Here is a 15,483-nt window from a genome sequence, read left to right as displayed (position 1 = left end):
TATGCATTCTCCCTCAAAGTCGTGCACATAGAGCTTTTTGACGTCGCCATTACAATTTTTTGTCCACTCCTCTAAGTCAATTTCCTCCCCCAAGTCCTGTTCCCATCTTGTCATGTATCCTGTTTTGACCGTCACTGTCTTAGCAGAACCGATTACCTCCCTGTACATCTGCGATGTGAGTCACTTGGTGGATGTCCCTGAGCGACAGAGCTTTTCAAAATTCGTCAATGGGGTATGGGGCTGCACTGTTTGGTAAAACGCTCTGAGCTGGAGGTATCTAAAGAACTCGACGTTGGGGATGTTTTGGTACTCTTTGAGTAGATCGAATGTCTGAACGCCTCGTAACCCCTCCAGATCTATTAGCCTGTTTATTTTGCTATTTTTCAGATAGTAAAGTCTGCGCTTGTCCGACCCGGAGCAAAGAGTGGATTGTCCCATAATGGGGTCATACCTGAGGCTTTGTGGGTCAGCTTGCATCTCATCCCTGTGGCCTCCCAAACCGAGAGTGAGTTGGTCATGGAGGATAGCGGCATTTTGGCACCTAACCGTGCCTTTTTGGGAAGCCAAATTAAGTGTTCAAGAGCCATAGGGGAGCATAGCTCCTTTTCTAGGGCGACCCATCTCTTTGAGTCTGGATTAGTTTGCCATTGCACAATTTGGCATAATTGCGCCGCTTTGTAGTAGGACAACAAACAAGGTACCGCTAACCCTCCTGCTTCCGTCCGTTTACGCATAATTTGTTTAGCCACCCTCGCTTTCTTACCTCCCCAGATAAATTTATCTATTGCTGATTGAAGTGAGAGGAAATCCTTCAATCCTATTGGCACTGGAGGGTTTGAAAGAGGTATAGTAAGCGTGGAAGCAGGTTCATCTTGACACAGTGGATCTTTCCGATCCACGAAATTTTGTGGGTGGCCCATCTCTTAATGTCCCCTCTCAGAGTCTGCGCCAATTTGGGATAGTTCGCCTGATACAGCGTATTATAGGACTTAGTGACATTGATCCCCAAGTATCTAATGTTTTTCTGTTGCCAATTGAAATTAAGTTTATGGTGATCAATTTCTCTACATGTTTGGGAAGGTTGATGTTCATAGCGTCAGATTTGGACTGGTTTATTTTGAATCCGGAGATCCTGTTAAATCTCCCCAACAAGTCAAAAAGGTTTGGTAGAGAGGTAAGGGGTTTAGATATTGTCAGGAACACATCATCCGCATACAGTGCCACCTTATGCGACTGGTTTCCCATGTCAATACCCGTGATGTCTTTGCTATCGCATATCTGGGCAGCCAATGGCTCCATACACAAAGCAAAGAGGAGGGGGGAGAGCGGGCAACCCTGCCTCGTTCCGCTCTTAATTTGGAAGGGGTCCGAGGCGAATCCCTGGTGGGTAACCCTTGCCGACGGATTCTTGTAGAGGGCGAAGATCGCCTTTGTTAATTTCTTTCCCATCCCAAATGCTCCAAGCGTGGCTTCTAGGTATGGCCAGTCTATCCTATCAAACGCTTTTTCCGCATCCAAACTGAGCGCCATAACTGGTATTGATCTGGTATTGGCTATTTCTATCAGATCAATGATTCGTCGAGTGTTATCTGATGACTGTCGACCCGGGACAAACCCGATTTGATCTGGGTGTAATAAGTCTGGGTAGGATGAGACCCAATCTGTTGGCCAAAAGTTTAGCGTAAATTTTAATGTCCGAATTAATCAGGGATATTGGTCTGTAGCTTTTACAGTCCAGTGGGTCCTTTCCCTGTTTGTGTATTACCGAGATGGACGCCTGGAGCATATGTTGGGAAAAAGGGGTACATCCCAGCACTTGATTAAACATATTAAGGAGGTGCGGGGTTAGATATTTTCTGAATTTCTTGTAATAGAGATTCGAGAAAACGTCGGGACCCGGGGCTTTAGAGGGTTTTAGGTTTTTGATAACCTCCGATATTTCCTCCGTTGTAAAATCACTACCCATTACCTCTCTGTCCAACCTGTCCAGACCCGGTAGATTCGAGCCCCTCAAGAAATCTTTTAGGGCTTTGTTCATACCAGTCGAGTGGGCCACTTTGCCCCCCGTCATATAATTTCACATAGTAGTTTTTGAATTCCGCTACAATTTTTTTGGGGTTGGCCGTGGTCTTGCCTGACTCCAGCCTTAAGGCCTGGATATTATAGTTATTTGTTTTGGCGCTAATCATATTAGCCAGCAGGGTATCTGGTTTGTTTGCTTTTTCAAAGAATCTTCTCTTAGACCAACTCAACGATTTCTCCGCCTGGGAGGTAAGGAGTAGATTCAATTTAGTCTGAGTGTCACCAATCTGTTGACGGATGGTAGGATCTGGGGCGCTCTTATATTTATCCCACAAAGTCTTTAGCTCTGACTGTTCTTTCATAATTTTTGCGTTGCTCTCTTTTTTCTTTTTGGCCGCTAGACTAATCAAAATCCCTCTTAGTGTTGCTTTGTGTGCCTCCCAGAGGGTTATTTGGGAGTGAACGCTTCCCTTGTTTTCTCTAAAGAAATTTTGGATTTCGTCCCCAATTCTGATCTGTAGGTCTGGGATTTTTAAAAGGGATTCGTTTAATTTCCAGTTTGCTCCTGGCCTGTCCAGCCCTATCTGTGAGCACCGTAGCTCTATGGGTGCATGATCAGACCACGAAATATCGTGGATCCCAGCGTGGGCGATCTTTGGGACCAGTCTACTAGAGACAAAGAAGTAATCAATTCTACTGAATGAGTTGTGTGGATGTGAGTAGAAAGTATAGTTTCTGACTAGTGGGTGGAGTTCCCTCCAAATATCGACCAGCTTAAGATCCCGTAACCCCTGCTCCAGGGCCTTGGGTCCGGGGTCTGTCCGACATTTGTGGGAACCTGAGCGGTCTAGGGATGCGTTCAATGCTGTATTGAAATCTCCCCCTACAATTAAGGCTCCTTTAGCGTGTTTGCGGATAGTTGCAAAGGATGATGCGAAGAAGGCCGGGTCTTGTCCATTAGGGGCATATATTACGGCGATCGTTATCGGTTGCTGGTTAATGGACCCTGTGAGTAACAGGAACCTACCCTCTTTGTCCTTCTTCACCTCATCAACCACCAGCCCCACCCTGTTGTGTACCAGTATTGCTACTCCGTGTTTTTTCACCTGCGCGGAAGCTAGGCATACTTGTCTAAACTGCTTATCGAAATATTTGGGGAAGCTGGTGGTGCTAAAATGTGTTTCCTGTAATAATACAATATCCGCCTGTCACGGGAGACTCCTGTGGTGGGTAGGATCTCGGTGTCCGGAACAGCACGAGCGTAGTAGGGGTCACAAGCAGGGGTCTGAGGCAGGCGGCAGGTAGCGAAGTCAGGTAACAAGCAGGGGTCCGAGGCAGGCAGCAGGTAGCGAAGTCAGGTAACAAGCAGGGGTCCGAGGCAGGCGGCAGGTAGCTAATTCAGGTAATAAGCAAAGGTCAGCAACGAGGAGACTGGAACAGACAGGGGAGCAAGGACAGGTCTGGGGGCAGGGACTGAGAACAGGAACAAACAGGGACAAGCCAGATTACTAGCAAGGGCTTTTACTGTGAACAGACTTCTATGGTACAGGTACAGAAAACAGATCAGGATCAGAGGCATGAGCAATACTGAAGGAGTCTGACTTCAAGCAAAGGCAATTGAACAACCAGGAAGTAGAAGCTATAAAGGACAGAGACAAGACAAACAAGAAGACAGACAGGCAGACAGAGGAACCCAGAGCAAACAGAAGGCAGCAGCACACCCGGTGGACAAAGAAGCTATGGCTAGGCAGGAGGTCTAGGAGACCCTGACACCACGCCTTTTCTCTTTTAATCAGTGAGTGCTATTTTCCTCTTACGAGGACAGTTCAGCCCTTTGGCATTGTGCGAGATAAATGTTAATGTCATGGGGCGTGTGTAGTCTCACCTCTCGTCCTGAATGTCGTAATTTGAAGTGACCGGTGCTCCCCGGCTGGACTCAGCTTCTCTGCAGTGCACAGCGATGCGCTCAATGTCGGTGGGATACCACTTCGGCAGGAGGGGGGGGGAGGGCAGGGGAGAAACATATGGGACATAGGACACATACAAGGAAGAAAACAACATCAACATAAACAACAATGTGGAAGAGGCAATTGTGGTCTTAGACCACCACCCCCCCTTGCCTTTGGGTTGGTGAAATTCCGCGAGAGCCCCTGCCTCCCTCCTCTCCTACGCCGGGCTCCGCTACTCCACCCTCTCCCAAGGACTTTCTCGGCTACCTGGGCATCCGCCCCGGCCAGAGTCTGTAGACGCACAGCGACCGCCAGACCTGAGTCCCCGCCGGTAGTCGGATCATAACGTTATGTACATATTATTACTTGCCGTGAGCAATCCTCTAGAACTAATAAATGTGATAATTTACCGTCATAAACCTCCCCCCCACAACTTGTTTGCTTACATAACTAAGTCACAGAACCTACCCCCTGCCTCCTTCCCTCCCTTTAGCTGAATTGGGTTACCCTCCCCAGACCTCTATTTGGGTCCCCATGGCCTCACATGCTGCTTTCTATTCATAGGAGCCTGGGGCCTTATTGCCTTTGCCAGCATTCTACCCTCGTGTACCTAACTCCCGTTCCACTCCCCTCTACACCCCTCATCTCCGCGCCACCACCTCGTGCCCTCTTCACCCTCCAGTCCATCCATTCTACCCCCCCTCTTTATCCTACCCCCCCCCATCCTGCTCCTGTCTCTCCCCTCCTTTCTCATCTGTCCCTCCACTCTATCCCCTCCTTATGTACCTGACCTTCCATCTGCCCCTTTACCCACCTTCCGCCACTGCCCTCCCACATCTTCCACCCTCCCTTCACCCCCCTCCCCCTCTGTCCCCCTTCGCTACTCCTTTATGCCAGGGTCCCTGCTGCCCATCTCTTGAGACTGCTCCCCCCGCTGTCCGCCCCACCTTTAACTTCCCCTCTCCTCCCGCCCCCAACTCCCACCCTCCCCGTATCATGTGTCCCCAGATCTCTTCCTTTCCTGGACTTCCTCCGCTTAGGGCCTCTCCACCGCTCCTCTCGGTCCTTGTAGCTTGTAGCTGTAGCTCCGCCCCCTTCGGCCAATGCTGCCGCCATCTTGGAGGACCCCGGCCGCCTCCCGGCAGGTCTTCTCGCGGGATCCATCGGCTCCTCCTCCGTGACGTCACCAAGGACCGCCCCCGGCCGCGTGATCAGTCGGAGTGAAACCAAGATGGCCGCCAGACGTGGAGCAGCGCTGCTGGGCTGAGGAGGTGACTCGGAGCTATTTGTAACGTGGAACAACCGGTTCCTGTAAGGGCTCCCAACAGTAGAGCCGCAACGATGGGAACTGGAAGGTGAGCCGGTAGACCGGATTTTGCTAGTTTCCCTCACTTAGGACTTAGGACTGCGGGGCTGCCTGTTCTTGCTTGCCTTCCCAGCCTCCTTCCAGGCTGGATCCGGGGTTACGTTTTCACCAGCTGCCTCAGCAGGGGCCTTGTCTTGTAGCCCTAGTTTGGCTAAGAAGCTCCCCCCCTCCTCCAACCGCCTCAGGGTGTGCGAGACGCCGTTGCGGATCACCATTAGTCCAAACGGGTACAGCCAGCGGTATCGCACCCCCTCATCGCGGAGCACCTTTATGATGGGTGTAATCTGCTTACATTTGAGGAGGGTGGCAGGGGAGATATCCTGGAAAACCTGCATCTTGTGGCCTTCAAATAGCGCCTCATTCCGGGTCATCTGGCAAAAGGTCTCTTTAGTCTTAAAGAAGGGAAAGCGGACTATGATATCATGGGGGCGGGTCTCCGGGTTGTGGCCTCAATCGCTGGGCTCTATGGCACCGGTCTAGATGGGAATCGCGTTCCGGTTTCTCTGGCATGAGCTGCTGCAGCCATCTGCCCATGAAGTCCTCCGGATCTGTCTCTTCTTCTGTGACCCCCCGGATCCGCACGTTGTTGCGGCGGTCACGATTGTCCGAGTCCTCCTGCCTGTCGGTGAGGTCCCGCACCACTTCTTTCAGCTGGGCCAATTGTTTGTCTGTTTTATGCTGGGCCTTAATGGAGGAGTCAAGTTTTCTCTCTAGGGAGTCCGTTCTGATCCCTATGCTGCCCAAATCTGCTCTCAGCGCAGCCAGTTCTGACTGAAAGCACTGCTTGATGTCCATACAGAACTCCCGCATATCCCTTCTGCGCATTATTTGGTCATCCCTGCCGTGTTCTTCCCTTTCTTCCTCCTCTGACTCGGTGCCACTTTGAGCAGGCCCCTCGTGGTTTTTGGCGCGCCCCGCATCCCCTTTTGCAAAGTAGTCTGTTAGGACCGACGCGGTCCGCTTCGAACACGTTGCCCTCGACATCTGTCCTTATTTAGCAGGTTGTGGGGGTTTGTCCGGTAAACGTCCGTGTAGTTTACGTGCTTTATTTATTAATTTTGCTGCCGGCTGTGAACGGAGCTCTCTGCTCACACGTCCATACAGCTAGCCGTCGCGCATGCGCCTGCAATATTAGCCTTTATAGCAGTCATCTCTAAATAGTTAATATCAGAAAACTTAAAACAAAGATTTTGTAAATATGATGAAATAACTGTGCATAATATTCTATGTGAGCTTTGCAATTTTTAAATTGTGAAACTTAAATGATCTTATGCTTAAAAATCATTGTGTAGTACTGTAAGTTCTGGGTTCTTTATTCAGCCGTTGGAAACGCAATTTAATTTACACATTCTCGTCATTAATACGTTTATCGCACAAATAACGAATTAGATTAATAGTAGAAAAAACTCCATTTATTTCTGTGCCTTTGCTGTGATAACTATGGGTCTTTCTTTGCCACATTTTCTGCCCCCGTTTTGCAGTTCAGAGACTTAGGACCGAGCTCTTCAATGTGAGGATATACAGCTGATGTTTCCTCGCTGTGACATACACTGGCGACACACTTTATTCGAGCTCGGCTAGTGCCACGAATTCGGGTATACCCGGGTGTATTGAGGTTTGTGACTGTTTTCTGCCCGAGTGCATTGAGGTATTTTCCAGGCAGGGATTTAAGCATTTTATTCCCGCTGGCTGCAATACTGCACAGTATATATATATATACTGCATTACAATTCATGAATTTATGCCATCTGGTAGACACGCGAAGCATTGCAGCCTATTAAATCCTAATCATTATCATTTAACAGATCAGCCGCCCGTCAGCCAGGCATGAACCCAGGCTGGGAAGGCAAACGCAACGGGGCTTGTCAGAGGTGAGGAGCGCCGCATTCCAGGTATCTGCCAGGTACATACTGGGTATTTGCTCGAATAAAGTGTGTCGGTGCAGTAACTACATGGGACACTAACCAACACCAACAACGCCTCGTGTTACCAAACTGCACCATTTACTGCTGGCGGCGGCTTCAAATAGAAGCCTCTTACATGTCACACAGATTGTTACCCTGAGAGCTCTTATACCATTGGGACCAATATGTTTCTGTAACACTATAGAGAAGTGGAAATGGCAGATACAGCAGAGGCACAGAATGTGATACATCACATAACAGTATGAGGAAGACAGGGCCTATGTTGGTCTTGAGAACTTGAAATATACTGTTAACTACCTCTAATAGAACTGCGTTCCCGATCTTGTTCCTTTTCCGCCTCTGTAATTAGAAACACAGAAACTTGTCATGCTTATATAGCAGGGTCCCCCGGTCCCCCCACTTACCTCCGCTACAGCGGGGGAACGCGCAGTGTGTGTGGCAGGTCCCAACAGTGTTACGGGGGCGCGCAGGTGCTGGCGGCTTGTGCGGCGGGCTCGGCAGAGGCTCCGGCGGCTCCCTTTGCAGGGTGTCACCATGTTGCGATTGGCCGCGCATGCGCAGTGAGAGAGAGCTGCTGCGGCAGCCATTAGCAGGCTAGGCCCGAGGGGGACTACAACTCCCATGGTGCCTAGGGGCATTGTACCAGGTGACACCACACAGCCAATAGGGCTGCAGCAACCTCCTGCTCCCTACAATAGATACATTTTGCGCGTCTGGGACCAGGTCAGTCGGTGCTGGGACAAGGAATGGGTAGGGTCTGTGACTCCTGCACTAAGCCAGATACCCCTATTAGGCCCCAGCTAGGCCCCGACTCCCCTCAGCTTGTGGTTACTGCAGGGACAGGCCTATAGATAGGGACACTGCTCCTATAGCAGTGTGAGGGACACAGACAGGGCACGGCGGTCTCCTGTTCACAGGTGGTCTGGGACCAGACACCTACTACATAGACACTCCTAAAGATGGTACCATCCATGCGGGACCCACCCAACGTAGAAGCAGAGGCTTTGCGGGTTACTGCACCGGATCCGTGGATCCCACCATCCGCAAGACAGCTTCAGCGCGCCCAGGTGTGGACACACCCAGCAGGTTCCCACCAAAGTGCACCAACTCACTCTTACACCTAATTGGGCAGCGCTGTACCGTACATTGGGTTGGGAGGAGGATTGACCTTGTGGACTCCGGGTTGGTTTGGTGCCCACGGGCCCCTAGGTACTCTGGGGGTGGGGTTATGGCCGTGCATGGCTAGGCGGGTAGCTGTACCTCATTAGTACTGTTATGATATGGGTTGTTCATGGTTATGCCAGGTTATAAGCTGATTGTAAAGTATTATTGTTTTACTACAGTGTTGTGTATTATTCATATATGTTCCTGCACAGGGTTATCCCACTGTGACGGTGAGGGGGCACCCAGGCCAGTAAATAAAAGGAAATATGCCCGGCTGGGTGCCCCTGAGTCATATTGTAACGGGGAAGTATTAGCTCTGCAGCCCACTGTGGGTTGAGAGTCTGTAATTAAATTAGAATTGTCTGTGTCTTTCCCGCTAGGGATAAGAGGACCACACACATTAAAACTAGCTACATTAAAGGACTGCGGTCACGGTTAAAGCATTGGTTCAGAGGGTTGCAACCACACTTACCACGTCACTGTATTTAGGTCAATTGGATAAGTGGGATTGCGGTTAGGTTAGTCCGTGCATTGCTACAATGAGTCACGGCCTAAACCGCAGGTTAATTGGATAAGTATGGCTGCGGTCATGTCTGCGCTTCAGGCCTTGCAACAATGAGTCACTGCCAAACCGCAGACAGGGAGAAAGTTTAAACCGCAGACCACACATAATTAGATAGCTAACTTGAGTTAGGGACATGCGGGAAAGATGAAAATTGGTGTGGGTACTGCTGGGGTCACAACAGTAAGGCAGCCATGGTTTATGTGTTGTTAGCTTTTGGGAAAAATAGTAAATGGAAGTCCCACTCTTTTGGGGTATTACAATTATAAAGAGCAAGGACATTTGGATTCAGGCAGGTGAGGCAGCGGATACATTGGGAATTAGCAAGCTCAGTATATGACCGGCCATTCCGGTGAGTAACTCATGCATATCTTAAGTGCGGACTTCTAAGACACCACGCTGAGACGACTCCACAGTGTCTAGGAAAGTCCGGACTTAAAAAGGTACCGACATTTAAAAGTGTTACAGGCCAGGAAGTAAGGATAAACAGTTGTGCCTGGCAACTATACATGTGTCAGGGGAGGGTTAGACTACAGGTCGCCATGGCAGGGGGCTTGGTTAGGTATGCTAAGCGGCTCAGGTGTGAAGTTAGCGCATGACCGTGGCATACCTTGAAGCATCTGCCCAGCTCCCCAAAGTACTGGCAGAGCATGCCAATAGGTGGGATTATTAATTCCCACACAGTGATTGGCTGCACAGTGTAAGAATATGCTTTGGGTGTCTTTAAAGTCTCGTGCAACCGACCAGGAGATAGATTCATCTGAGCTACACCGTGCGGTACGAAAAATTCCATCGTAACTAAGATTTTTACCTTGGTTCAAAAGTTTGTTAGAACTATGGATTCCTGAACGAATCCTGTAAGGGGGAAACGAAAAAACTACTTTCGGTGGAGATACAGGGGTTGGGAGCGGGTTGGGAAGGCCGAACCTAGCCAAGGATTGTTACATGGCTCTTTTTGCGCATCAACCCCGTTCTTGGGAATTGATGCCTAGAGACTTGATTTCTGTGGATTTCGTTCCGTGGACATGTTATTCCGGTATGCCCCATCCCAGTAAGTGTTTATTTGTAATATTTTGTACTTCAAGCTATGTGTGTTTCGTGTGTAAATAAACTACAATTTATTTTATTTCACGTTTTGTTCAATCAAAGGATCCGGGTAGTTTTTTGTGTTAAAAGCACTGGTCTCCCGTGACACCCACATAGTTGGATCACGCGCAGGTCGAGGCACTGTCACCTATCGAATCAGGTACACACCAGGCTTGCAGCGGCAGAGGTTCAGGCCTCCTATGAGCCACAGGTAAAGCACCACACTGTAGCTGCCCTACTGCACCGACACACTTTATTCGAGCAAATACCTGGTATGTACCTGGCAGATACCTGGAATGCGCCGCTCCTCACCTCTGACAAGCCCCGTTGCATTTGCCTTCCCAGCCTGGGTTCATGCCTGGCTGATGGGCGGCTGATTTGTTAAATGATAATGATTAGGATTTAATAGGCTGCAATGCTTCGCGTGTCTACCAGATGGCATAAATTCATGAATTGTAATGCAGTATATATATATACTGTGCAGTATTGCAGCCAGGGGGAATAAAATGCTTCAATCCCTGCCTAGAAAATAACCCAATATACTCGGGCAGAAAACAGTCACAAACCTCAATACACCCGGGTATACCCGAATTCGTGGGACTAGCCGAGCTCGAATAAAGTGTGTCGCCAGTGTATCTCCCAGGGGGTGGGGGAAAGTGCGCTACCCTTATTTGTGCAGACTTTACATTTACACTCTATGGCAGTGTTTTTCAACCAGAGTTCCTAGGAACCCTTGGGTTCCCCGAGCATCACTAAAGGGTTCCCTGTAATTTTCAGGTAATTTTACAATAGTACCAAATACAGAAGAGGTTACAATGCATCCGATCACAGACGCGCTTATTAGAGAAGGTTGGGGGTTCCTCAGAATTTCACATTGGGATCCATAACCAAAAAAAGGTTGGGAGCCACTGCTCTATGGAATAAAACAAAGGAGTAGACAATGTGGCAGATCTGCACCTTGATTACTGTTTATTAAAGAATACAAAGTAGGTTGATAAAATGTTATTAGGAGACACATTTTGCAACGTTCTTATGATGAAAAATCTAGTTTGTTAAAGTTTGTATGTACAGTATATATATTATTTATATAGCACCATTAATGTACATAGCACTTCACAGCAGTAATACATGTGACACAATCATATAAATCAGCGGTGCGCAAACTGGGGGCGCGAGACTGCCTGCGTGGGGCGCGGGGTTTACAGAGGCCCAGCGCGCTTCCCGAAGGCACTTAAATTAAGTGCCGGGGGAGCTGCAGGGCCTCTGTAAGCCTTTACTTACCGCGGCTTCCTTCCCGCGTCGCCATGGCAACGGGCATCAAATGACGCCACGGGGTCATGTGACGCCACGTTGCTATGGTAACGTGACGTCATGACGCCGGAGCGGAGGTAAGTGGGTGTGAGGGGGGGCGCGGGAGTGAGAAGACTGTCGGCAGGGGGGCGCGGGGAAAAAAGTTTGCGCCCCCCTGATGTAAATAACAAATAATACAAATACCACATGATGGGAAGAAATGCTTCAGACATAAAAGTAACATTTAGGAAAAGGAGTCGCTGCCCCGAAGAGCTTACACTCTAAACTGATTTTCTAAATGGTTAGAGGAATGACTGTGATTTTTTATCACCACGACATTAGGCACATTGCTGTAGAATATAATACTTGAATGATATATATTAATGAATGATGTGTACATTGAATATAGAGCCATGTTTATCTGCAGTGTTACTCTATAAGAAACGTACTGCGCTGGAGAACACCTAACAGCCGCTCACTTCTGGCACGTAAGGTGTCTTAAAGCGCTGGAATGTGTCTTGTGAATAAGCACCACTTAGGTAATATGGCCAATAATGTTATTTTCCTCATAGAAATGTACATTGTGTAAAAAGTCGTTTACTTACTTTTCTTCAGAGAGTAATGTTGTTCCTCAGAAAAAGTAACTCGTACATTTGAGGGGGTTTGCTGGACGCTGCTGAATTTGGGGGAAGTTACTGATGATTCTACAACAAAAACAAATCTCATGATATCGTAATTATAATCGTATCTGATATCTGTAAAGAACTATGAACAGTATTATCAAAAAAGAGATTAGTTAAAGACAAACTCCAAAGCATATACTTAGAGTAGAAACATTACACGTTTAAATGCAATGTTTTTTTTTGATCAGGGATCAATCACTAACATGCACCAATTAAACATGTCACTTCCAATCATTAACTTTGGTCGTACAGTGACTGCCCCTTTAAGGATTGCTTCCTAGAATCTTTACGGGTTTTGGAACACTTTAATGGACCAACATTAGAATCCTTCTGAGATGGAATGATAGTGTACAGAACTGTCAGAGTCTCAGATGCATCATGAATTGTACATCACGTGTAGGTTTGTGCTCAAGTTCTACGTTTTAAATGTGATGGGTTTTTTTGATCAGGGGTCAAGCACTAACATGCACCTATTAAATGTTAGGATTGGCGTTAGGCCCAGCCCCTGTGACGACACGGGTGAAAAGTTGCAAACAATCCAGGGACGCCACACGGCTCGACAAAGGAGCAGCTCCAGTATTGGGCTTAGGCCCCGTCCTCTCGTCCCAGAAGGACAAGGCCGATGGACTGACTCCTCTACCACCCGGCCTGCAGCCAGGCACTGACTCCTCTACCACCCGGCCTGCAGCCAGGCACTGACTCCTCCCCTTCCCTACCTGCTACCAGGCACTGACTCCTCCCCCACCCTGCCTGCAGCCAGGCACTGACTCCTCCCCCGCCCGGCCTGCAACCAGGTACTGACTCCTCCCCCACCCGGCCTGCAGCCAGGCACTGACTCCTCCCCCTCCCTACCTGCTACCAGGCACTGACTCCTCCCCCTCCCTACCTGCAGCCAGACACTGACTTCTCCCCCACCCGGCCTGCAGCCAGGCACTGACTCCTCCCCCTCCCTACCTGCAGCCAGACACTGACTCCTCCCCCACTCTACCTTCTGCCCGACACGGACTCCTTCCCCACCCTGCCTGCAGCCAGGCACTGACTCCTCCCCCCACCCCCAGCCTGCAGCTAGGCACTGACCCCTTCCCCACCCGGCCTGCAGCCAGACACTGACTCCTCCCCCTCCCTGCCTGCTGCCAGACACTGACTCCTCCCCACCCTGCCTGCAGCCAGGCACTGACTGCTTTCCCACCCGGCCTGCAGCCAGACACTGACTCCTCCCCCTCCCTGCCTGCAGCCAGGCACTGACTCCTCCCCCTCCCTACCTGCTACCAGGCACTGACTCCTCCCCCTCCCTACCTGCAGCCAGACACTGACTTCTCCCCCACCCGGCCTGCAGCCAGGCACTGACTCCTCCCCCATAGTGATATGATAGTGTTCTGACATGACAGTGTACAGAACTGTCAGAGTCTCAGAAGCATCATGAATTGTACATCACGTGTAGGTTTGTGCTCAAGTTCTACGTTTTAAATGTGATGGTTTTTTTTGATCAGGGGTCAATCACTAACATGCACCTATTAAATGTTAGGATCGGCGTTAGGCCCAGCCCCTGTGACGACACGGGTGAAAAGTTGCAAACCATCCAGGGACGCCACACGGCTCGACAAAGGAGCAGCTCCAGTATTGGGCTTAGGCCCCGCCCTCTCGTCCCAGAAGGACAAGGCCGATGGACTGACTCCTCTACCACCCGGCCTGCAGCCAGGCACTGACTCCTCTGCCACCCGGCCTGCAGCCAGGTACTAACTCCTCCCCCACCCGGCCTGCAGCCAGGCACTGACTCCTCCCCCTCCCTACCTGCTACCAGACACGGACTCCTCCCCCTCCCGGCCTGCAGCTAGGCACTGACTCCTCCCCCTCCCTACCTGCAGGCAGGCACTGACTCCTCTCCCTCCCTACCTGCAGCCAGGCACTGACTCCTCTGCCACCCGGCCTGCAGCAAGGCACTGACTCCTCTACCACCCGGCCTGCAGCCAGGTACTGACTCCTCCCCCTCCCTACCTGCTACCAGACACTGACTCCTCCCCCTCCCGGCCTGCAGCTAGGCACTGACTCCTCCCCCTCCCTACCTGCAGCCAGGCACTGACTCCTCTCCCTCCCTACCTGCAGCCAGGTACTGACTCCTCCCCCACCCGGCCTGCAGCCAGGCACATACTCCTCTACCACCCGGCCTGCAGCCAGGTACTGACTCCTCCCCCACCCGGCCTGCAGCCAGGTACTGACTCCTCCCCCTCCCTACCTGCAGCCAGGTACTGACTCCTCCCCCACCCGGCCTGCAGCCAGGCACTGACTCCTCCCCCTCCCTACCTGCTACCAGACACGGACTCCTCCCCCACCCTGCCTGCAGCCAGGCACTGACTCCTCTCCCACCCAGCCTGCAGCCAGGCACTGACTCCTCCCCCTCCCTACCTGCAGCCAGACACTGACTTCTCCCCCACCCGGCCTGCAGCCAGGCACTGACTCCTCCCCCTCCCTGCCTGCAGCCAGGTACTGACTCCTCCCCCACCCTACCTTCTGCCAGCTCAGGACTCCTCCCCCACCCTGCCTGCAGCCAGGCACTGACTCCTCCCCCACCCGGCCTGCAGCCAGGCACTGACTCCTCTCCCACCCGGCCTGAAGCCAGGCACTGACTCCTCCCCCTCCCTACCTGCAGCCAGGCTCTGACTCCTCCCCCACCCGGCCTGCAACCAGGCACTGACTCCTCCCCCACCCGGCCTTCAGCCAGGCACTGACTCCTCGTCCTCCCTACCTGCAGCCAGACACTGACTCCTCCCCCACCCTACCTGCTGCCAGGTACTGACTCCTCCCACACCTGGCCTGCAGCCAGGTACTGACTCCTCCCACACCCGGCCTGCAGCCAGGTACTGACTCCTCCCCCACCCTGCCTGCAGCCAGACACTGACTCCTCCCCCACATGGCCTGCTGCCAGACACTGACTCCTCCCCCTCCTTTCCTGCAGCCAGGCACTGACTCCTCCCCCTCCCTACCTGCAGCCAGGCACTGACTCCTCCCCCACCCGGCCTTCAGCCAGGCACTGACTCCTCCTCCTCCTCCCTACCTGCAGCCAGACATTGACTCCTCCCCCACCCTACCTGCTGCCAGACACTGACTTCCCCCACCCTGCCTGCAGCCAGACACTGACTCCTCCCCCACCTGGCCTGCAGCCAGGTACTGACTCCTCCCCCACCCTGCCTGCAGCCAGACACTGACTCCTCCCCCACCCGGCCTGCTGCCAGACACTGACTCCTCCCCAACCCGGCCTGCAGCCAGGCACTGACACCTCCCCCTCCCTGGCTGCAGCCAGGCACTGACTCCTCCCCACTCTGCCTGCAGCCAGACACTGACTCCTCCCCAACCCGGCCTGCAGCCAGGCACTGACACCTCCCCCTCCCTGGCTGCAGCCAGGCACTGACTCCTCCCCACTCTGCCTGCAGCCAGACAC

At 51.5% G+C, this 15,483-nt stretch overlaps 1 protein-coding gene across 1 annotated transcript in view; it reads right to left on the bottom strand.

Moving 5' to 3' along the window:
• LOC142490866 (uncharacterized) overlaps positions 1 to 15,483 on the bottom strand; it is a 165,535-nt gene that overhangs the window by 70,864 nt on the left and 79,188 nt on the right. Inside the window, exons 18-19 of the mRNA XM_075593284.1 lie at positions 11,970 to 12,068; positions 7,560 to 7,601 (exon numbers count right to left, since the gene is read on the bottom strand). Coding sequence (XP_075449399.1) covers positions 7,560 to 7,601; positions 11,970 to 12,068 — 141 coding nt within the window. The remainder of the gene's footprint in view (positions 1 to 7,559; positions 7,602 to 11,969; positions 12,069 to 15,483) is intronic.

This window comes from Ascaphus truei, chromosome 3 (assembly GCF_040206685.1).
Source record: "Ascaphus truei isolate aAscTru1 chromosome 3, aAscTru1.hap1, whole genome shotgun sequence".
Classification (NCBI taxonomy): domain Eukaryota; kingdom Metazoa; phylum Chordata; class Amphibia; order Anura; family Ascaphidae; genus Ascaphus; species Ascaphus truei.
This window is presented reverse-complemented; position numbering and strand designations above follow the sequence as displayed.